Consider the following 23103-nt stretch of genomic DNA (forward strand, 5'->3'; position numbering starts at 1 on the left):
CAATTGGAAAGTTTTCTGGCGCTTTAAATCCCAAATCTTCTGTTCCTATTAATGAGGAGACTGGTACCTGAAAATGCTCAGTTATCTTCTTTTAGTCTTTTCTTACATGGTGGGAAAATTATTTGAACTCATAGAGTGCTAGAAAACTGCTTAGTGGAGCTCATGGCTGCTGATCATTAGGACGAGGTCTGAGGATTCAGAATAATCAGAAATACAGTTGTGTCACATGGTAATTGTTAAGAAGCCATAGCCCTAACATCTCAAGGTCTTAATCTTTTGTAAAGTAGCACAAAATGAAAATGCAACAAATAATACAGCAGTCTTTCTTAAACTCTCAAAAAGAAAGCTTTATCTTTGACTTTATGTCCTTTGAAGGTCTGATCATCTTCTCCTCTCATAACTGCTCACAGTAACAGGACCATGACATATTCTAGCACAGTTAGCCAGGTTGAAAGAGTGTACATCGCAGTGGCATTGGAAACTCTTGATTTAGAATCATCATAACTACTTGTGCATTATCCTCACTTCTTAGTTCTGTCTTATATTTGCTTCTTCCTTTTTATTTAGGAGTGATTTTTGTCTCACCATCTATTGGGACTGACTTCTGTTTCTGTTGCCTCTTTAAAAGTTTTAGAGCACGTGCAGGGCACATTGACTCATCTATAAATAGCTTCAAGGTCATTTAACTGGGTTGATAAGGCAAAGACTTGCAGGAGTTGTAGTTCTTATTTCAAGGCCACTTTATAAATATGACAAACAGTTGCCACATTTTTATACTTTAAAAGTAAAGTTTATGTTCTTCCTGCTGTGTTAAATCACTAACGGCCCTTCAGTATGATAGTGAAGTCTGTGCTTCTCTCCAGATCTTATGTTGTATCATTCATTCCCATCTCAACTTACCAGTTGCATCCTCATAGACCACAGTAACCGTCTTCCACTTGTAGAATTGCACTATGTCCAACACAGCTCTGCTTATAGAGGCATATTCAGGATAGAGGTTAATGTAGAAGCTGTCTTTGTTGTCCACTGATGGGTGTTTCCAGCGTGTCTGGATGTGAGGGACTTCCAGGGCATTACAGATAGACTGGACCGCGCTGACCGATGAGCTGTGAGAGGGTCCAAAAACAGCACCGACGCCCAGCGCCAACTGGTCACAGGCTGAAGTAATCAAACAGAAAGTGGGAAGAAAAGAAAATCTCAACAAAAATCTCTTACTGATTCTCAAGTAGGGTTTCAAAATTAAATGACAAGATCTTTACCTCTTCTTGAAGCCTCAAAACTGTCGAATAAGTTTATTCTCTGGATGTCATAGGTCAGCGTGGTGTTTGGCATTAAGGTCCGGTTCCTGTTTATGTTAGTTACGGCAAATTTAAAGGCCAGTTCTTCAACACTAATGGGCTCGTTTTCAAGAGTCTCAAAGATGCCCCCTGCAAGAAGAAAAAAGTGGAAGGAGTTTTACCCAGCTCACATCAAAGCGCTAGCAGAAAAATTATCGATCAATTGGCTTCTCTCGGTATAGATATTCACGCAGTGTCTTTTTAAAGATTGAAGGTTACCACAGCTGAATTGTAATAGTTGCATAATACGGCCCCGTTTCCTTTGTACTTCTGTCACATAATGCTTCTAAGGGACCCAGTTGAGATGACAGGATTTAATATTATTCAAATTAAAAGTTGAACTCTCCTGGCTTCAGCCTGTTACAGAGCCTGAATTTCACAAGCTGTCACAATAACTTTTATGAAAGCTTTGGCATTTGTTCAGTTCATTTTCACATAAAGGATAACAGATTAAACATTTAGCACATATAATCAGGGGAAAAATTTCAGCCATCCCTTATTCTCGTATGCATTTACACATTTTTCAATTAGGGGGAAAAACCCCTTTCCAAATCAAAAGACAGTCATACTTATTAATCTTGTTTTGTAGTTTTGTCTCCTTTGCAACTTACTGCTACTGGAAACAGTCATCATACCTAACATATCAAGTCACCAGCTTGTGATTTACAGATCACTTATTGAAGCCAAAAAATGTGAGGTGACTTACTGTGAAAGGGTTAAAGGTGCCAAAGCACCCGTGCTCTGAAAAGCTCAACTTTAGCACTTGTTTTAGTGTCTATAAATTTCTTTATTTCAAGTAACTACTTGAAGATGCAGTAATGAAGATGTTTCCTCAGAGTTTCCCTGCATCTGTTGTTTTGTAAGTACTGTGAAATGCTTTTCTGGTGCTAGAAATTTTTTGACAACTTTGGGCTAATTAAGTACAAGTACAAGCTATTTTATTGTCATATGCTCGTGTAAATAAACACAGTGGGTTTGTACTGTACAGTGAAAGTAGGTTCCTTTCACACAGCAGTTGCAGAAATATTTTAATATGATACATAACATAAAATGAGAAGTATATTAAGATAAAATAAAGAAATGAGGAACAGAATTAAGCTCGGATTTTAATATAAAATGCAGTTTGTGAAAATGACAGCACCAGGATAACATACATGGCCACAAAGCTAACCTCTGTGAGGTCACTGTACATGGACAGCTTCATCATTGTCGCTGCATGAAACACTTTAACGGAAGGAATATTCCCAGAAGCTAACTGTTGTCCCTCATAGTCAAGAGGACAATTTTTAGACGTAAATTAGGCTTATCGGGCATTTTGTAAATTCTTTTCTAGTTTTTAATATTACATGTACAACTTTGTAACAATATTTAGGAGCCCAAGGTAACAAAAACAAAATGATTATTGTCAGTTTACAGTAATGGTGAAGAGCAAAGTCCTCACATTTTACAAGCATGAAAAAGGGGGAGAAGTTATTTAAAATGTATTAGAAGTATTTATCAAATATGATATTAATATATATGATATTCAAAATACTATAAAGATACACTTAGCGCAGAAGTTCTCATTTAATCAATTATTTAAATTATTAATTTCAATTAATATGCTTTTTGAGAGGCACCACGTCTCTGTACAGTCCGATGGTACTTGTTCTTATGTAGCACTGGTCATCACCTTTAAACTGAGATTTAAGTGGCTTTAAAGGTAAATTCAGTCACTTTTAGCCACAGTTGGTGTTTGTGCCAGTGCCACAGAGGAGGAGGAGGAGGAGGAGTAGGGAGGGGAGAAGGGGGGGTTATTTCAGAGTTGAGAAGATCATACTGAAAAACATCCAAGTCTTAATCCATCATGCTGCTCCAGAAAGATGGCGGGTCTAGCATGCCACAGCTGGCAATAAAGACATATATGACTCCAGCCAGGCACATGCACAGTCTTTTACATTTGTTACATAAAACGCAGCTTAAAAACTATTGGGATTAAAGCCAGAAAAAAATACTGGATTGTTGCTACCTGCGTGCAGACAAGCGCGTGTGAGATTCAGTGTGCTTATGCAAAATTCCCCTGCTCATTCGATTCACTGAAGCCTTTCAAATGTAAATAATTTAACATCTGGGCCTTCAGTGATAGGATTTCTCATCTAATATATTCAGGGTTAAATGTTTGTTCCTTTTGCATTGCACTTCACAAGTGTCAACAGACTTGGGTCCAGTGCTGAATGCTGTGGGTAAGCAAGTTGCTTTCAACTTTGACATATTTTTAACTAACAAAACAAAGATTACAATAATGCATTTTTGAAAGCTCTGCCTTTTTCAGAAATGTTAATCAGGCATTATATTAACAATCATCACAAATTATAGATCCCATTTAGATGGTGCAAGTGTTTGCACATGACCCCGCTTCAACACTGAGGCTACAGATGGCAATAGGTCACTGCACTCTCAAACAGTCTTTGAAGAATTGCCTGTGAAATTGTGATTGATTTGGAAGTAGAAAAGGCCTTTAAAAAGCTCCCCCTGAGACCTTGATTGTGAATGACCTTTTTCTTTGGTGTTGCATAGCCTCAAACCCCAAACTGAGAGAGCCTTGTCTGGACTCCCTGGTCACTAAAAGCATGCTTGAAAGTGCCAATCCTAATTATGGTTACCAAGCCTCAGTGAGCAGCTGCTGGGACCTGTTAAAGTCCTTAATTCACTCGACTGAAATATAAAATTCTCAGCCACAGATACATCAGTCAGTTTATAAATTTGAGAGGAAGTAGATTCTATTTCACTGTCTTTGGTGCCTCTTTTCCTTTTAAGGTGTTTTTTTTAAGGTAATAGAATAGGAAATGCACACGAGTACGCACCAGCTGGATCCTGAGGTTTGTTTGCTTAAAGTGCAGAGGCTGCAGCAAATGTCACGGGCTTTATTAAGGATTCAGCAGCATCACAACATCATCGTCATCATCCTCAGTGATAGAGATTTTGTCTTTCATTCTTTAACAAGGCTGTGAAAATGGATCATCCACTTTCTGAGGGAGTTAAAAATAGCTGCTGCTCTTAAGATTTTCTGATTTATATGATTTGCAGTTGACGTCTAATTTTATACATAATCACTTTTCCATTCACATCTAAGAGCTCAAAATGTAATGACATTTGCACCTAACAGTATAATACAAAATGTCTTTTTAAGACTCAAAGACTATGAAAAATTAATGTAGCTTCACCGATATGTTAAAAGCTGCCAAATAAAAACAAACCTATTAGGAGCTCGACTTATATTTGACTTACTGATAAAGCTATCATTTTTTAAAGATGAGCTGTAGCCATGAAATCTTTATTGCCAACATAATAAAGCTTATTAATTTCCTCTCTGAAGCTTGGGAGCAGGGAAATCAAACTGGTTAACTTTCCCTTCATTTCACCTTGAAATAATGCCTTAAAATTTGTTTAAAGTGCAACAACTTACTTAATTTCCTGAGAAAGAACCTGATTTGAGGAAGGCTGGTGACTGTCAGTAGTCAGTGTCATTAGATAACTAGTAAAAAATATAAACTATCACCAGCTTACCTAAGGTAGTTTCACTCTGCAGGAAAATTCCCATCTTTCTATTAGCTCAGTACCACAGGCCTAGAAACTAGTCTGCGATCCTCTGGCAACCATGAGTCACCAGGGAAAAATATGTATTCCCCAACCAGTTGGCAAGTGGTTGCTGGCTGTCAAGGTGAAATTGGTCACAAAGAGGTGGTAGGGCTGCACTGAAACACCTATTTCTGACTGTTTTGGCAGATGACCCTTGTCATAGTTCGTAAGGAAGATGCTAACTGCTCACCATGAAGTAGTGATTCAGTGGAAAAAGGCTGACTTTTTGCCTTCAAAGTAAAAGGACTTAGCGATAACTAGGTAAATTATTAAACTTTTAATATAAATGAAACTCCATTTCTGGTTTGTGTTGCACTTTTTCAAATTTCACCATTACTGCGAGTAGAGTTGGATGTCTCGAGACCACTTTTACGAGGTCTTGGTCTTGCCTTGGTCTCGACGGACTTTGGTCTTGGTCTTGTCTTGGTCTCGGATCACTTGGTCTTGTCTTGGTCTCGCTGTCTCGGTCTTGCTGTCTCAGATCGACATAGTAGTAGGCAGGTTTGAAGTCAACAGTATCCATGACACACAGCGTAACGTTCGATAATGTGTCATGCGCAAAAGCATCAGCTCTAAGAGCCGTGCTTAGAGAGTGCTTTGTAGTGAATCAGAAGAGTCGACTCCCATTGAGCGAGAGCCGTCTCCTCACTTAATTTCCTTTCGCTGCTCAGCTCTCACACAGTGGCTCAGCTATGCTCCAATCCTTCCATATTGTGGCCAATCACATGTGAGGATATAGGATAATATCATTATGTGAAAAACAGAGAGGGTGAGAGACGCGACAGTCAAGTGGAGTGTGAGCCTGTCCTCTCAGTAAGTGAGTGAGACAGTAGACAGTGGTGAAGAGGGCTGTGCGAGTGCATCGCAAAAACACAAAAATATGCCTGACACTCGTAAACGAAGCAGCATCTGGCTGCAGTTTAAAGACCTTTTTGTCTCGTCTCAGTCTTGGTCTCGTCTCGACTTTGTCTTGGTCTTGTCTTGGTCTCAATACCCTCTGGTCTTGGTATTGTCTTGGTCTTGGTTTAGGCGGTCTTGACTACAAGTCTAACTGCGAGTAGTTGGCAAGCAGGGTGTCTCCAAGCAAGGCTAACCCACCATCAACCATCCAGACAACTGAAGTGAAGAGCAGATCTCAGGGTATTTTTTGGGGGGGAGGGGGAAATGGTTTTAAATTAGCTAAAGTATATATATATGATTGAAAATTCAGTCCAGGCTTTTTAATTAAGATCTCACAAAAACACTGTGTATATCACCAGAAAATAATTGAAGTTTGCTTCGTCCAAGGCTCTAACAGCTGGCGTCAAGTGAAGATTCAGTGCTTCTTTTGTCTTTTTAGGAAGACATTATTAAAGTTGCACATATAGTCCAGGAATCGTCTGAAAGATGTGGAAATCAGGAAAGCTTTGAATGCTTGTCAGTGCAATAGACAATGACGCATCTGTTCCTTTGTTTGGTGGAAAATCTTTACCACAGCCTCAGATCCAAACAGAGCATCAAATTGGAGTCCAGCTGATATAGACACTGATGTTCGAGTTTGTGTTTTATAAAAAAATGTACCCTTTAACACACAGCAACAGTGATATACATGTTTTCCATTAACTACTAATTTTATGTTAAAATGGTTAAAGATCAGGATATGTGGCTAATAAATGCGTATCTTTTATGAAATTGATCTTTTCGCTTTTGCAGCAGACATATACAAGCCTTTAGACGATGCTGTGTGTTTGTTTGGCTCAGTGTATCTTTATAGTATTTTGAATATCTACATTTCATAACTTCAAACCAGTCATGACAGTCAGTTCTCAAATATAATACTGATAAATTGGAAGACAAATAAGTGTTTGTTTGCAGATGACACATGAATCAGTGCTCCCTCTCAACAGGTTAACAGATGAAGGGACAAGAAAGGATCATTTATACTTTTGTAATTAGTTTGAATCAAGATGAGATTAAACGATAGAGCAGAAATCACTGAGAAATATTTTCCTCCCAAAATTGTGAATATCCAGTAGGGAAGCTTTCAAATGTGAGTCCTGAGAGTTAAAAAAAGAAACAACCTATGAATAGTTACCATTAATTTGTGTATGATATAATTTTCAGGATCACTGAGCTTCCGTCTCATCCTTAATAGGCCAGACAATGGTTTGGGGTAATGTATGCTAGGAGGTCACAAAAACAAAAGATTCTGCTTATGCTGCAGGCGGAAACCTTTAGGCTGATCCTTATTATAGGCTTCCTCACTTCAGTGCAGACAGCAAGAAAAATAACCGGGTTCAGGTTCTGGCAACAGGATGGACTTGATTTTAATCCAGAAACCCGCTGACATTGAGACAGTGTCCTTCAAATAATTATTTTAATCCACTTTTTGTATTATTTTTTTTGTGACCGTGCAATAATCACATGAAGGAGAGTCTTTTAAGGCAAAGGAACACAATGACGTAGTGTTGTGCTTTCTTCCTTCTCCCCATCCTGGGCCAGTTCCCAAAGAGACCTCCCGCCCCCACCCCAACAACACCACCAGCACCACTCCAACCTGGAGCTATGCCAGACTGTGAATGAATGAGAAGGTCCTCACAGCCTACTATGTTTGTTTGATGTAGAGCACTGAGGTCTCTCTGTTTATGTGAAAGATCCTTGCGATTCACTAGGAAACATTCAAAATGAATAAAAATATACGTAATCTTCTATATTAATACAGCCAGAGTAATACTCTACCAGATTTAAAAACTGTATACTGGAATATTTATACTTCATCAAAATATAATTCAGTAGTTGATCTGAGCTGGTGCCACATTTCTTATCATATGGACTGAGCTATAAATACACAAATGAAACATAATGTATCAGAAAGTAATCATTAAGTATGCAAGCAAGAGGAGAAAAAGAAATTTAACAAAAGGGAAAGTAAACAGAAGGCCCAGCTACATCTGTTAATTCTGTGTTGATTCTGTGCTCTCCCCAGTGATGAGATTTGGTCACTGCCTAAGTACCATATTTGGGGAAGAGACTTAATGCATAAAGAAGATTAGAGTTAGTTGTTTAAGGGCTTGGAGCACAAGATTTACCATTATTACCAGTCCCAGTGAAAAAAGTGGGAGCCTGTCACAATCTGATGCAGACGCTAGCCAAGACGGAGAAATGTTAATTGAGCCAAGCCACACACCATATGGGAGGGATTATGATGTGTGTGGGTCATGAAGAGAATGACAAAGATTAGGTGGCCTTTGAGAGTGATAGATGATTGAGAGATTAACAATATAGAGCACAGATCGGGACTGTTGAAACCAGGAAGTCACACCGACTTCTTAGCCTTTTAAAGTTATGCAACGCCACGTTTATTATATTCTTTTAAAAATTTGAATATATATTCAAATTCAGAGTTGCTGCAGGCATTAAGTAAAACGACGAGTCCTTAGGGCTAAATTTTAAAAGCCATTTTTGTGATGCAATCTTCTAACCCATGTGAATAACCAATGGGAGAAGAGCAAAGAGCCCGAAAGTATTAATTTGCAGCAAACACCGGCTCATTGTTCCAAAGTTACATCAGAGATCAAAGGGGGGATACTGAAGCAAGAGCTCTGTTTGTTTAATTACAGGCACAGAGGGAAATTGAAATTACTCTTCTTGTCAACCCTCAAAGGCTTAACAGACAGCTTTGGACTCAGATCCACATTCACAGATGTCACTGGCCATCAGTGAACACAAAGCTTAAAAAAACCTTTGAGTATGAAAGGGTAGGGAGCAGCCAAATATATATATATATATATATATATATATAAGTTTTGCTGAACTGCCCACTCTTTATTCTTTAGTGATGTATCAATTTTACAGTGCTGTGTGCCAAGGAGAACATTATGCCAACAGTATATGCTTTCAGATGTAGCAGTAGGCCAACTTAATCACCCGTCTCTCCTTCTGTTCTTTGCTGTCAACATGGAAGGAAAAGAGAGAGAAAGAGAGACTCTGCCATTGGTCAACCAAAGTGGATTAACACAATTTTGATTAAAAAAAAATAAAAAATTTCATTTGAATAACCTACAGCTCGGTCCGCAGTACCCTCTCTTGGAGTAAGAAAAAAAAATACAGTAATAAAAATTCTAAGGTTATTGCACAAACATCACAACAGGTGAATAAAGTTGAATATGTCTTTTTTTTTTTTGACAATGCTTTGTACTCAGTGCATGCTAGGCAACTTAGTGAGCGACAGTTACATGATGGCAAGACGCAACAACAACTGCACATTCAAAATTTGCTCCTAAAAACAACATATGCGATGTGCCTCGATCTCGTTTGGCTCTATGGTATTTAACAGTAACTTGTGGTCGAGGGTATCAGGATTCAAAAGCGATTCAACTACAGTAACTGAGATATACATTTGCAATGAACAGACATCATTTCACAAATCTTGGCCGTAATTGAATTTGCCTTCTTTGTTCTTTTAAAAGAAGTGAAACAGCATGCTGCACTCGCACTGAGAGAGATTAAGAATGCCTTGCATTACGAGAAACCACAAAACTGTATTTATATATTTTATGTATTCATTTAATTATTTAGGTGCCATTCTATAGGGAAAATACATTTTAACAATTCCAATCAGTGTTGCACAGAAAGTATTGCCAATTTTTCAAGGCTCTAGCTTGAAATCCTTGATACATAATATTTTTTTTACCCCAGTGGGAAATGAGATGCAACCCAGACTGCATAATAACTGGGTCAGCGATGGAAAAAGCTGACGAGCGCAGTGGCAGCCAATATGTTAACAGTTATTATATAAATATTTATGACATGGACACTTTTACCACTTACCAATTCTCAGGACTTGCTGCGAAGTGAGCCAAAACTCTGCCATAAAGTACAGCAGCGAAAATAACAGTCCCTTCCTTTTCACCATGGTCATTCCTCCAGAGCTGAATTTAACATTTATGGCAAATTTATTTTTCTTTTTTCCCCTTAGTAATTCATGCTGATAACCTGCCAGTCCTTGTATCCGTAACGAAAATAAACTGGCATCCGACCCATATCCATCCCTCACACATTGTGGTGAGAAAAAGAAACAACACAACCACACACTCCACTTGAAGTTGTCACTGATCAAAAGATTTGATCAGATTTTTCCATTCTAGGATCCTTTGTATGCCTGTAAGGTTTTGTTTCCCATATTCACTGTCCAGATAGCCTTCTTATCATGTTTTTCCCGGTGCACACTTGAATTGTAGGCTGCAACTGAGGAGGAGGACCGCACTGGGCTCCTGTTGTCAAGTAAGCAGCAACGGGAAACAGCTTCTGCTTACAAATTTCACAATAAAAGATGAAATGGAAATCAAATTGGAACCATACAGAAGATGAACAACATTCTTTTATTTAATTTAACAAACAATAGAAATCAAATAATAATGTAACACATACATACATTTTCCCCCCAATAAAATACATAGCCATGAATGTCACTCATTTTTATACTGAGCAAAGTGTGTTTTTATTTTCCAGAGGCTTTAATCACATAAATATGTTGATGACTCATTTGGCATCCTCTGTCCGAAACACCTTTTATTTCAGTGCTTTAATTCTGAAATCAAATTTGCCTTGTTTCCGCTGTTGCTCACTGTGTCATCGGCTCACTCGACACAGTTGAAGATCCTTCCCATACAGGCGCTCAATTGAGGGCACAGCCAAGCCGCTGATCCGCAAACATGGATACGTCCTGAAGATTAACTTCAAATCTGGCAACATTCGACCTCGACAAGATCTCTGCTTTGGTACACCGAGGAATGATTAAATCTTTGGTCCAGTCCTGATGGAAACGCAAATCTAATCTCCATACTGGTCGTTGACGCTCCCTTGAAGATTAACTACCTCAAACCGTTCAACTGCCACGGTCTTGTAGTTAAATAAAATGTGTTCAGGTTACCTTGATACTCTTTGCTTTATTCCTTGAGGAAGAGTGGCTTGAGATTTGAAGTGGCCATTCTGAACCAAGAATGTCTGATGGGTTTCTTGAGATTAGTGTAATTACTATATTTTTGATTATCAGGAAATTGGCTAAATTAGAGAGTGATATTTAAGCTGTTTTTTTTCCCACTCACAAAGTAAAAGCTCAATATCCTCAACTGTAAAGTACTCTTTAAAATTCATTTTCTAGTAAGTAAAATGTAATGAATTTATCACAATGTCAAATAAAATAGTTTACGTACATCCAACAGCATACATGTTATGGACATATTTTAACATGAGACTTCAAAAACTGATGATCAAAAAAAAATCTCTTGTTGTGGTTGAACATGTGAATGGAGAACAAAAAGATACTAGTTGCTTGACCATGGATAGTTTATGCTTTGCTTTAAGCCTAATCCTGGTGCTCCCCCCCCCCCCCCCCAATTTATTCCTATATTATGATATTTAGCTTCATAATATGTGTCTCTTCTATATCTGGAGCTCGCCAACTTAAAAAACTGCACTGGGAAGATCTCTGGTGTCATCTAGTGGTGATATAATGTCAGTATAGAAAATTTGTTTTGAAGATTTGCATTGTGAAGAGATTTTAATTGCCAGCATGTATTTATAAAATATATAAGTATATACAGTACACAGTTTAACACATTTATTAGTCCACCACCTAATGCAAGATTTATGCCAAAGATGCCCTAAATTAATAGTGCTGGTGATTAACAAAATAATTTCTTATGTTTCTGTAATGGTTAATCCACCATTGTGTGGAAGGTTTTTAATTAAGATCATATTTTAAAGCTAAAATATAACTATTTTTGTTTTATCGCTAAATTTTAAAATTCACTGATTTAGAAAAAAAGTAAATAATGATAATAAAACACATTTTCTTATTAGAATGTTTAGAAATGCAAATTATTTGCTTGCTTGTTTTAGTGGTTGACTGTTATGCTCGATTAATTTCTGATTTCTCAAATAAGTCCAATGTGCGGTTCACAAATTTGTGTGAACCACACTTGTCTTTAGTTTCAAACAATCTTTTGTTACATATCTAAAATATTTAAAAAATATATATAATATGCATGTCAAATTCATTTTTAGCAACTTTAATTTCTCATTGTTTTAGATTTTAATGTGGTTTGAGTTTTTAGTTAAGTAGTTTAGTTTAGTAAAGCTTTAAAACAAGAAATTTCATCATTACTTTTCTAAGAACATTTGCTTTTTTTTTTTTTTTTTTTTTCTTTTACCATAAAATATGTCTTCCATAATCAAACTTGCTCAAAATGCAGAAAGAAGAATTCAGCGGGCTTCTGGGACCTCACAGAGCATATACCCTTAATCTACCCTCACTGCTATCTCTGGAAAAAAAAAGGTTTTCCCTCTGGGAAATAATAAACAGTTTATACACACCTACAGAGTGAAGTGTTGTATTTAAAAAAAACAAACAAAAAAAAAAACACCTGCCAACTACTAACATTTGTAAATTAAAATGTGGTTTTAATGATCATTGCTAATCGAAATTACAGGCAAGCAATAATAATAATAATAATAACAAGTTATTTATACATCTGGCTGGTGGAAAACACATCATGATAGCAAAACACACACTGAGACATCGTGATAACGATAACAATTCTAGAGGTTTTTGAACAAATGGCTGCAAAAGGTTGCAAAACATTAAGCTATAACTTTCCATCCTGGTGATTTCTACAGAGGTTAAATGGTTTACAAAGGCTCATCTTTGTGTATACTAATAACAATGGTTGTGTCCCATTTGATAAAAGCAGACATTTTTTCCACAGTGCAAAACATTTAAAACAGTTATTAACAGCACAAAAACTTTAAACACACCGTTCAGTATTATTCAGTATATGCATTAGGATTAAACTCAGTTGTGGATTTTTCCTTATATGTATACACCACCTCTCATCTCACTGTAAGGCACTGATTGAGCTCTTGATTCTTTATATGTTATGAAAATAGGAGTCTGTGGAACTGGATGGAAGCTGGACTGGTAGGACGTGGTGGGAACATAAGTGAGTGAATATGGTATGGTGTTCTGACTCATGTATAAGGAGTTCTCTGGAGCATACAAGTTTCCACTGTGGTTAGAGCTCTGCACTGAGGGGTGATGAGACATACTGCCTTGATATAGCAGTGATGCGTTTTCCTGAGGAGTCAGATTATAGACAACAGGTGGGTTTAATACTGTTCCATTATTTGTCCTTACTGGAATGACAGTTTGCAGTGGCATTGCAGCGTTTTGTCCAACGGAACCAGTCGATCGAAGGCTGGACAGGGGATGATAATTCATCAGAGCTGGCCTATTGGGCGTTGGCTTATAACTAAGTAAGTTTGGTGGGTGATACATATCAAACGAGCCTTTGCCTTTGGGCAAACGGCGGCAGACAAACAACAAGGATGAGGCGAAAAGCACAGCACCTGTCACCCATCCAATGTAAAGAGCCTCTCCTAGCTCTCTTCTCTGGGCATCAATCAGCAAAGGATTGTAAAAATCTGTAATGATAACATGACCTGTCCACGACACGGGGATAAAGACACAGATGCACGCCATGAACTGCATAACCCCTGCAACCATCAATATAATGGTCTTAGCCCAATCATTACCCCGAATACAGGACACGCATCGCATTCCTGGCAGAGCCACAAGAAGCCCCACCGCTGACAAGGCCACAGCAGAGCACATCAGACCCCTGGCAGCCTGTAATTCAGGGGGCAGATACAGCAGGGAGTCATAAACCTTACATTGCATTCTGATGTTGGCTTGTCTGTAGCAGTTCATCCATAGGCCTTCCCAGCGGGTTTCCATCACAATTATGTTTTCTCCGATGAACGCGGTCACCTTCCACATGGGCAACCCCGTGGTAGCCGAGGCACCGATCAAGCCAACCAAGCCCACGCATATTGCAGCTAGCTCTGAAGCACCTTGAATCATGGTTAAATCCAGAATTAGAATGGCTCTCATCCACAACAGTTGCTTGCTGTACAAGACAGTTTGTTATGGGTAAGAGGTCCTGCATTCACCTGATTGGTTTAGAGGGATGAGGGTAGCAGGAGGTCTGCTTATTTTGTGTTTATGGTTCTCAGATGATAGGGGTCAGTCATTACTTTCTCCAACACTGTACACACAAAACAAGACAACACCAAGCACTATTTTTTTTTATTTTAATTTTAATTATTTGCCATGTTTTCTTACTCTTTATATGCGGTACAACCCAGAAGCAAACATTAATATGTGGTACAGTTTAGTACAGCGCATGTAGTTCTTATATTGTCCACAGGGGAGCAGAGATGACCTTAGAGGATAGTGAAATGAGGGGGATCTCACATAACACAGGCCAAATACAGTTTGTTCTAGATAGTTACAGTTTAGATGTCTAAGTTTAAATTATGTACAGAACTTGTCAACATGTATTCATTATGGCTTCAGAAATTATTGCGTGAAACCTCAAGCAACAATAAACACTACATTGTCCTTACGTCACAAATATTTGCGTTACCCAACAGCAGTGACATTACTGTTTTATTTTGAAGTTCAAGTTGTATAGTTTACATTTGAACTTACTAAAACTGAAAATAAGCGACCTGTTCGATTAAGAAGTCGTATTCTATTGAACAGAGACAGAAATGTTTAACACAGTCTGCTTGGTTTTCTATTCAAAGTGACTTGCAAATTTGGATCATATGATTATGCCGTTGTCTCAATGCTTTCTTTGTAACTATCTGGCTATGCTGCCACACCTTAAGCAAGTAGCCTTAAATCCAGTATCTTGTTTTTATGTAACTATTTCCTCTTTACCTGGCCAACTTAAACAGATTCAGGATTTTTTTTTTGGTTAAGCAAACACCATAAACATCCTAGTTTGGGAGGTATTTTAGATAGATGGCATTTACTTTCCAGTGAAATACTCATAATGAAAACTGAAAACTGTTTCTTCTTTTCATTTCACACATGAAGCGTTATGTGTTTGTTGGTCTTTTCTTGTACTGCTTCTACACCTGCCATCGTATAGTTATTACTTTTGATTTGAATACTAGTTGAAACTGATTAGCAACGATTAACAAAAAAAAAGAAGAAACAGAAGACTGTGACAATGTGACAATGAGAGACTATTTGTGCCACAGAGATGAGTTTGAGCTGTTTCTTTTCTTTTCTTTTTTAGCAGCACAGCTCGGACACAGTTAAGAAATATTTTTTGAAATGACTAAAGCTTTAACCCTCTCAAGGCAGGCGTTGCAGATTTGCAACAGTTAAAAGCTAACAACCTGATTACCCCGCATGCATATTTTATGAGTTTTTTTTACTCAGAAGTACCACTGCAGGTATTCTTTTGTGCATTAGCAACAAAAACTTAATTTGAGCCTGAGAGGGTTAAATGTAGTTACAACTACTCTTGTTTTTCAGAGATGACATGTCCCATTAACAAAGTGCATGTTTTACAGTAAGTCAACTTTTTAATAATTTTCAGTGGTTAAAGATTGAATTAAATTGTTATATACAGCATAAATGTACACATTTTTTTTTAAGCATTTGTATAAAATATAAGGCTGTTAGTATAAAATTGAATTAATACACATAACGCAGTAGAAATGGTGTATTGGTTCACACACATTTTCTCTTAAACCTGAAATGCAGTTTCCGATCAATTAAAAAAACAAAAATAAAAATAAGTGTTTACAGAAACGCGACCCCACTGTGTGCACTGTGTACAGAGGGATATCTGGACTGGTAACTGTAGATAGACGATGGGTATCTTGATAGCATTGGCTGAGATCGTGGTTGGGGAAGCGTCATCAGTTGTTGAGGCTGTAGAGGCTGTAATGGCTGTTGAGGGTAGACCGAATAGTCTGAGGCCTTGGAGTATAGGTATCGCTCTGAATCTTTGTCATCCGACTGTATATTACAGCAAATAAAAATGCATCCTCCAGCAAACAAGAAAGCCGAAGTTACCCAGCCAATGTAGAGAGCTGCTCCAAGCTCTCTCCGCTGGGCATCGATCAGCAAGGGGTTGTAGAAGTTAGTGATGATGACGTGACCCGTCCAGGAGACTGGGATGAGGACACAGAAGCAACCCAATATGATCATGCTACCAGCAATGATGAGAACCAGCCGCTTAGCTCGATCATTGTTTTGGATGCATGATGTGCACTGCATGCCTATCAGACTGATCAGCACACCAAGACCACTCAGTGCCAGAGAACAGCACATAAGCCCCCTTGCCGCCTGCAGGTCAGGAGTCAGGGCCAGGAGAGAGTCGTACACTTTACACTGCATCCTGAAGCTTGCCTGTTGGTAGCAATTCATCCACAAGCCCTCAAACAGAGTCTCAAACACGATGATATTGTCTCCAATGAAGGCTGTGACGCGCCACATAGGCATTCCTGTAGTTGCTGCTGCCCCGATCAGCCCGATTAGGGATACTAAAAGACCCACAATCTCCAGTGCTGAGTTTGCCATCCTGTTCTTCACTTACTCATCCAAGCTCAGAAGAGCAATAGTGTGCGGACACAGTGTGACTGCTGTAGGAAGCAGTAGGTTTTCTCTGTGGAGTGGCTTTGCATCCCGATGGAGGAGGAGCAGGTTCATGTTCACCTGTACACCCTCCTCCCTGTGGACATAACACCAGAATGGGAGGTAGTGGGAATTGTGACATGTTGCTAGGAAACTGAATCCCTTGGGCCTTTAATTCTTTGTACAGCAACCCAGTAGCTGCTCTAAGCTTCCCCCTTTGTTTACTCAGAAGTCTCAGTTTACATTCTCGGACTTCGGTTTAAAAGAAGACAAAACAACGAGGTGTTTCTTAACAATGGGGGCATGTTCAGAATCGTCAAATGTATCACTGGTAAACATACTCTGTTAATGTATTACCAGTTATAGTTACAGATCAAAAATCAGTTCTGATTCACTTCCTGTTTATTACTTCATCTTTATTTTTAATCATTTACTGCTATTGTGGAGGGCCTCATGGTACATGGGCATGTAGGGGAACTGGAGACACAAAATAACAGCAATGGACAAAACTCTTTGTCCCCCATTTTTGTAAAGCACACTGTTAAAGACAGGAGCGCACAGCAGACAAGACAAACAGTGGGTCGGGGGAAGTCTGCTTCTGTGTGTGTATATGAAAGATATGAGAGATGTGTAGTTTTAACAGAATATGAGTAGTAGTAGAACGGCGGGAAAAAAAGAACAAAGTATGGCAAATTATGACAAATATTCAACATTTTTTTAATACATTTGATAAGTACATTTTAGAAGTACCGTGAAAAGGAAACAATTTGTACGTGCGTGTGCGTGTGTGCGTTTGTATTTTCTTTAATATTCTTATATATTTTGGTTTGCTTTAAGGGTCTCACATGTTACACATGTATGACTGTCAGTACTGGATTTCTTGTCTGGGTCTCTTGTGTCACTCTCCTCTCAGGGGGGAAAAAAAAAGCAACCAATTCCTGTTTGGTTGAAATAAAGTCACCTGGTAGGTTTGTACAGTGGGTGGATCTGTGTAAACAGCCTGGTTTTACCAGTTTAGGCACATTTCCACACACTACAATAGAAATGACATATATTTCCATTTGCTCACTAGTGAGTGAAGAAAGTGCAGTTTCAGTTGGAGGTTTTGGAAATTTACAACAAATTTAAGATCATTTGTCAGCACTGAAACACTGCTTACATTATAATGCACCTTTAACTTCTTGATCAGCTATGTACTGTTGTGTTAGACATTGGGGGGAAAAAATACAACAAGATTCTCTTTTACAAGCCATTTACTTTATTAGGAAAAAAACAAATTTGGCCAGATACTTTGGCCAGCATTTTGAAAAAACATGTATGTAATATTTTAATTTATAACAGTGTTGAAAACAAATCACTGGTTTACAATCTGAAAAAAGGGCCTAGTTGACAATTTGTCCTTGGAGAGCAAGTCAGAAACTGTAAAGAACGCAATATCAACATGCAATTGTTGTAACATTAACAGATGTAATAGATTACACATACTGTGCTAGAATATAATTTAGTGTGAATTAAGCAAAAGGGTTAAAAAAAAAAACCCAAACAAGGAATATAGAAATCCAGCAGTTTGTCAGCATCGAAACACATTCAAGTCCATAATGATTCGGAGTATTTGCAGTACACTTTGATAAGTAAAGAAATATCTGGTTGTTTCAAGTGAACGACAGTTAATCAGTTCTCCTCATCAAATGTGCCAAATTTTGGCAAGTTTATTTTAAAAAAAAAAGTCCAAAAATCTTTAGTATTGACTTGGTGCGTATATCACAGATCCTGGTGGGGCTGCAGAGTAAGCAGGCTGGTAGGTATATGCTGGCTGGTAGGTGTATGCTGGCTGGTTGGTGTATGCGGGTTGGTAGAAGCTTCCTGTGGGGTTGTATTGAAACCTCTCATCTGGATCTTGGGTGCGGGGAGCATGGCGGCAAAGCAGGATCACTCCGGCACTGAAAAGCAACGCTGAAGTCACCCAGCCAATGTAAAGGGCCTCCCCGAGCTCTCTACGCTGGGCATCGATCAGTAGAGGGTTGTAAAAATCTTGGATGATGACATGGGCTGTCCAGGACACGGGAATTATGGTTGTAAGGCAACCCATGAGGAACAGGCAGCCACCAGCCACAAGAACAATATGCTTGGTACGAGCCCGGTGGTCCACCACTTTTGTGCATTTCATCCCCACTGCTGAAACAATAAGGGCGAAGGTGGTCAGAGCCACAGAGCTGCACATCAGACCCCTGGCAGCCTGGAGATCAGGAGGCAGAAACAGCAGGGAATCGTACACTTTACATTGCATTCTGATGTTGGCTTGTCTGTAGCAGTTCATCCACAAACCCTCCCAGCGGGTCTCCATGACAATAATGTTCTCCTGAATAAAGGCTGTTACCTTCCACATCGGTAGGCCCGTCACAGCGGCAACGCCAATTAGTCCAATGAAGCCAATGATGAGAGCTACTACCTCACAGCAGATAGCATTTCGTTGCTTCCGTTTTTCAATTTTCTTCTTTTCCTCATATACAGAGTCCCCATACTCTCCGTACTCTCCATTTGTCAGCGCCGGCTTCCCATCGTAGTAACTGCCAACATAAGATTGAGGTGGCTTGCTGTAGCCACTGTAAGCAGTGTAAGTGGCCATTCTGGTTAACACAGAAAGCTTAATCTCAACCTTCTGGTGCACTTATACAGCTGAAGAGAAAAATCTGAGAACAACAACAAGTTGAGGAACTTATACACCCACAAAAACTATGCTAATGATGCAATGCAGCCTTACTGGTTAAGCTGCTTCAGAGCCATCAGATAAATGGCGAGACACAAAGGAGTGCTGTTTGTTTTGAATACCTCCAGTACTAATGATCAGTCGTTAGTTTTTAGTTATTAAAAATCACTAAATCTTGTTACCACAGTAACAACTAGGTTTAATCAACATCATATTTAAAAAAAATCAAGCAAAAAAGTCAAAGTTAATGAAAAGTATGTAACATATTTTTAATACTACACTGAAATACTTGATGTAATTTTAGAGAACATTTAGCATAGGGATGTATTGTGAACATACGATGTAATATCTCAGTACTATTACATGTGCTAACTTAAATTTAACTAATGCAATGTGTGGCCAGTTTTATCATTTGAAAGGATTTGCCAGATAAAAAAGACTTGCTATAAATGTTGAAAAAATGAATAAAACTAATATAACAACTGTAGCATCCAACTACACTAATGGGTGTAGGGAAACGACTCCATCTCACAAACAAAAAGCTGATGGGTGGATGATCACAGATGTGAAACGCACTGCTTCTCTACACGTAAGACGAGCTGATGAAAAGGTGTCGCACAAAGAAACCTGAGGGGGAGGGCCTTTTGTCATTATCACACAGGGTCGTTCCCTTGTTGCAGCCACAGAAACATTTTAGTTTCTGTTCTGTCAAATGTGAAAATGAGGCACTTCTTCATTGGCTGTTTTCACTTTTCCACCTTAGGTTTTTAGTACAAGAAAAATACCTGAATGGAGTGTTGGTCAAGTATTTGCTTTCCACAAAAAAGTAGAAATTCTATGAATTGAATCACACAAACAAACTGAATTAAAGATTTTAATAAATTATCTGTTCACTTGGTTGGCGGGATTATTAGATCATGAAATATAATGAAATAAGACAGTGAAGCAGTTGCATTTGTCATGTCTCAGATGAGAAATTCATCATTAAGCACAACAAAAATGACTTAAATAAATACAGAAAATACAGACTTGCAGCCAAAAAAGTACTTAAAAACCGTGATGACATTCTCAGGGTCATTGGAGTAAGAGCTGTATTAAGATTGAAGTTGATCGGTGATAGCCACTGCAAGCAGTGTATTGTTGATCAGTGATAATATAGATTTGCCAAAAATTATATTACTTTAAACACAGGCAATGTTGTTTATTCATGTACAGCATATTGACCAAATATTTTTGCTGCATCTGTAAACCAAACAGTGCAGACAAGACAAATGCTTAGTACAATAGAACATGGTTACATATTGATTTAAATATATCATTGCAAATAAAACACGTCTCTCCATGTATTTATGAGCAACATCTAATATGTAATTAGTACACTGCAGTACAGTTATTTACACATATTCCTGATTTGTATGAAAACTAGATTTCGCTCTTGAAAAGTCAACACTGTCCGCCTTCTGTTCATTCCTTTTCACCATATGATATGCTTCAATGTAGCGCTGATCTTCCTTTGCACTGCGTTTGCTGTACCTAAACAGCACAATGATCCCGGTGATTAGCAAAACACCAGAAGTGGCCCAGCCAATGAAGAGGGACAATCCCAGCTCCCGCTTCTGAGCATCCAGCGTTGTCGGGTTATAGAAGTTACTGATGACAGTATGGGCCACCCAGCTTACGGGGATGAGTGTGGTCAAAAAGGAAAGTAGAAACAGAATCCCTCCTAATGCATAGGTGATATTCTTACTCTTTAAATTGTCACCACAACAGCTGCTCTTCTGGATCCCGAATCCTGTGAGCAACAACGAGATGAAAGCCAGGACTATGGAGACACACATGAGCCCCCTCGCTGCCTGCAGCTCTGGTGGGAGAATTAACAGCGAGTCATACACCTTGCACTGGATGTTGATGTTAGCCTGTCGGTAGCAGTTCATCCACAAGCCCTCTAAGAGCTCCTCCATGACGATGATGTTGGCACCGATGAAGGCAGAAACCCTCCAATGGGGCAGACAAGTGGTGACTATTGTCCCACATAAGCCCAGGGCGCCCAGGACCAGTGCTAAAATCTCAGATTTTGCCTGCATCGTTTGGAAGGATAAAGTTTCGTCTCTCGTCTCTTGTCTAATGAAAACACTGCCCAGTGCACCTCTTTTACAAAGCTTTAAATCTGCGATACTATCAGCATTCCTGTAATGTTATCATACTGGTTTCGGTTTGTCAGATTGCTTACTATACAGTGGCAGTTTGTAAAATTCTTATAAGATTGGTTTGGGTCTTATTATGCTATAAATATATTCCAAGGCCACCCAAACAAAGCCTGGAGTAACTAGACTAAGTATTACAAGTAATACAAGCCTTGAAGTGAACAGCAATGAATTAGCCTGTTGAATATTGAAAAAAATCCAAGAAAAAATTTATGTTTAGTCATCCTCAGAAGCAACGCATTCACTGTTTTCAATGCAAGCCCACATACAGATGATTACATCCAGATGGTCCCATTTCCCTGCAACAAGAGCTCACATTCAAAGCTACATTTTTTGTGTATATAATACATCAGATGTAAGCAAAATGATCTGTTGTGGCCATTGAACCCGGTATTATTTACCACCTGTGATTGAAAGTATAAATTAATTTGTTCGTAGAAGGATGCTTTCTAGACATTGAAGTCGATTTTGTTTTCCTGAATCGTGCCAGGTATTTGGCATGATTTACAAGGGAGATTGTCCGTCTGATTTCAGGTAAAGAGGGAAAAAAACAGCAGGGAATTACAAGGTGAAAAAGCCACTCCTTTATTTAAACCTGGTCTAGGACGTGCAACGCCCTGCTGCTCACCTCGTTTCTGAGAAGCAGGTGAGACAAAGAATGACAGAGAGAGAGATGTAACAGGAGAGGTCATAAAACAGGAACAGAAACTGCAAAACCTGCTGGACAGGTTTGCTGAGTGATACCATCATCACATCCTCACCTGCTTTGAATGTAAACATGTATCCTCATAGGGAGAAACCTGCAGCTGTGAAGAAACCTATGTTGTAGCGTGTATTCACAGCTATGAATTTTGATTTTAAAAAAAAAAGTATATAGATTATATATAGAAAATATAGATTCAACTCAGATAAAATGGTACAAGATTGTAGATGCAGTGTGGCACCTGTTGAATGTAAACATGACTACACATTCCAGGAAGAAGGCTGATAATTCTTTTACTGCTTCAACTGAAATGAGTTAGTCGTTAAATTTGGTAAAACAGTTACTAGAGTAATCATTCTCATAAAGCTAAATAAGATGGCTTATGGTTTCTTGTGTATAGATTATAAGATGGAAAAAAAAAAAAACTAACTAAATTAGAAAAATCTGTGATAAATTTAAAATCTCAGTGTTTGTGAGCATTAACCTCTCAGCATTTTCTGCATTTCATTATGGTTAAGACATGTGGACTCCCTTGTTCTACAGTATAGTACCGTATAAACTGCAGTTGCATAATATTACTATTACTCCTAATATTTTTATTATTACTAAAAATAATAAAACAAATTAACCAATGTGCATACAGCAAAATATTTTTTTTCAGGAACATCAGAACTAAAACACAAAGGCTTGACACCAATACTGAGCCTCCAAGTAAGCGCCGGCACATAAACATCACACAAAACAACCGCATACGTCAGAGTGGAAAATGGGTGCTTGCTTGGAGATGTTAAGTGTTATACATAAGTGGTGTATACAATTTTCTTTTACCCCAAAAGTGCTAATTTGTCAAATTTAGAGATATTACTTCTTACTTAGTTTAGTCTGCCTCTGGATGTTACACATAAAGCAGGTTCAGTGGATGCCTAATCCGCAGCTCCACCTGCTGATTTCTTTCGTTAGTCCATAAGTATTTGGAAAAGTGCACGATGTAATTTGTTTGTACTTCTGCTTCTTTTTTTTTAAACTATATATGCAAAATGTAGTGCTGAGAAAAA

At 38.4% G+C, this 23103-nt stretch overlaps 5 protein-coding genes across 6 annotated transcripts in view; all 5 read right to left on the reverse strand.

The window, feature by feature from the left end:
• The window catches only part of LOC120737088 (glutamate receptor ionotropic, kainate 1), a 29424-nt gene extending 19489 nt beyond the window's left edge, over positions 1 to 9935 (reverse strand). For both annotated transcript variants that reach the window (XM_040037564.1, XM_040037563.1), the window contains exons 1-3: positions 9765 to 9935; positions 1260 to 1427; positions 901 to 1158 (exon numbers count right to left, since the gene is read on the reverse strand). In XM_040037564.1, coding sequence (XP_039893498.1) covers positions 901 to 1158; positions 1260 to 1427; positions 9765 to 9855 — 517 coding nt within the window. In that variant the 5' untranslated portion in view covers positions 9856 to 9935. The remainder of the gene's footprint in view (positions 1 to 900; positions 1159 to 1259; positions 1428 to 9764) is intronic.
• A 440-nt stretch (positions 9936 to 10375) lies between these two features.
• On the reverse strand, positions 10376 to 15163 carry LOC120737092 (claudin-8-like). The gene has a single exon (XM_040037569.1). The coding sequence runs from the start codon at positions 13885 to 13887 to the stop codon at positions 12808 to 12810; it is 1080 nt and encodes a 359-aa protein (XP_039893503.1). The 5' UTR covers positions 13888 to 15163; the 3' UTR covers positions 10376 to 12807.
• A 36-nt stretch (positions 15164 to 15199) lies between these two features.
• On the reverse strand, positions 15200 to 16464 carry cldn8.1 (claudin 8.1). Its single transcript, XM_040037378.1, has one exon. The coding sequence runs from the start codon at positions 16378 to 16380 to the stop codon at positions 15598 to 15600; it is 783 nt and encodes a 260-aa protein (XP_039893312.1). The 5' UTR covers positions 16381 to 16464; the 3' UTR covers positions 15200 to 15597.
• A 1210-nt stretch (positions 16465 to 17674) lies between these two features.
• cldn8.2 (claudin 8.2) lies at positions 17675 to 19137 on the reverse strand. Its single transcript, XM_040037377.1, has one exon. The coding sequence runs from the start codon at positions 19058 to 19060 to the stop codon at positions 18173 to 18175; it is 888 nt and encodes a 295-aa protein (XP_039893311.1). The 5' UTR covers positions 19061 to 19137; the 3' UTR covers positions 17675 to 18172.
• A 1189-nt stretch (positions 19138 to 20326) lies between these two features.
• LOC120736967 (claudin-17-like) lies at positions 20327 to 21414 on the reverse strand. Its single transcript, XM_040037379.1, has one exon. It carries the CDS (start codon positions 21223 to 21225, stop codon positions 20536 to 20538), a length of 690 nt encoding a protein of 229 aa, XP_039893313.1. The 5' UTR covers positions 21226 to 21414; the 3' UTR covers positions 20327 to 20535.
• Positions 21415 to 23103: the final 1689 nt, after the last annotated feature.

This window comes from Simochromis diagramma, unplaced genomic scaffold, assembly GCF_900408965.1.
Source record: "Simochromis diagramma unplaced genomic scaffold, fSimDia1.1 OVJJ01000463.1, whole genome shotgun sequence".
In the NCBI taxonomy this organism is placed as follows: Eukaryota; Metazoa; Chordata; class Actinopteri; order Cichliformes; family Cichlidae; genus Simochromis; species Simochromis diagramma.

Excerpts from the sequence above, each read along its gene's own strand:
- cldn8.2 (XM_040037377.1), bottom strand. The coding sequence starts at position 19,060 with ATGGCCACTTACACTGCTTACAGTGGCTACAGCAAGCCACCTCAATCT.
- LOC120736967 (XM_040037379.1), bottom strand. The coding sequence starts at position 21,225 with ATGCAGGCAAAATCTGAGATTTTAGCACTGGTCCTGGGCGCCCTGGGC.
- cldn8.1 (XM_040037378.1), bottom strand. The coding sequence starts at position 16,380 with ATGGCAAACTCAGCACTGGAGATTGTGGGTCTTTTAGTATCCCTAATC.
- LOC120737092 (XM_040037569.1), bottom strand. The coding sequence starts at position 13,887 with ATGAGAGCCATTCTAATTCTGGATTTAACCATGATTCAAGGTGCTTCA.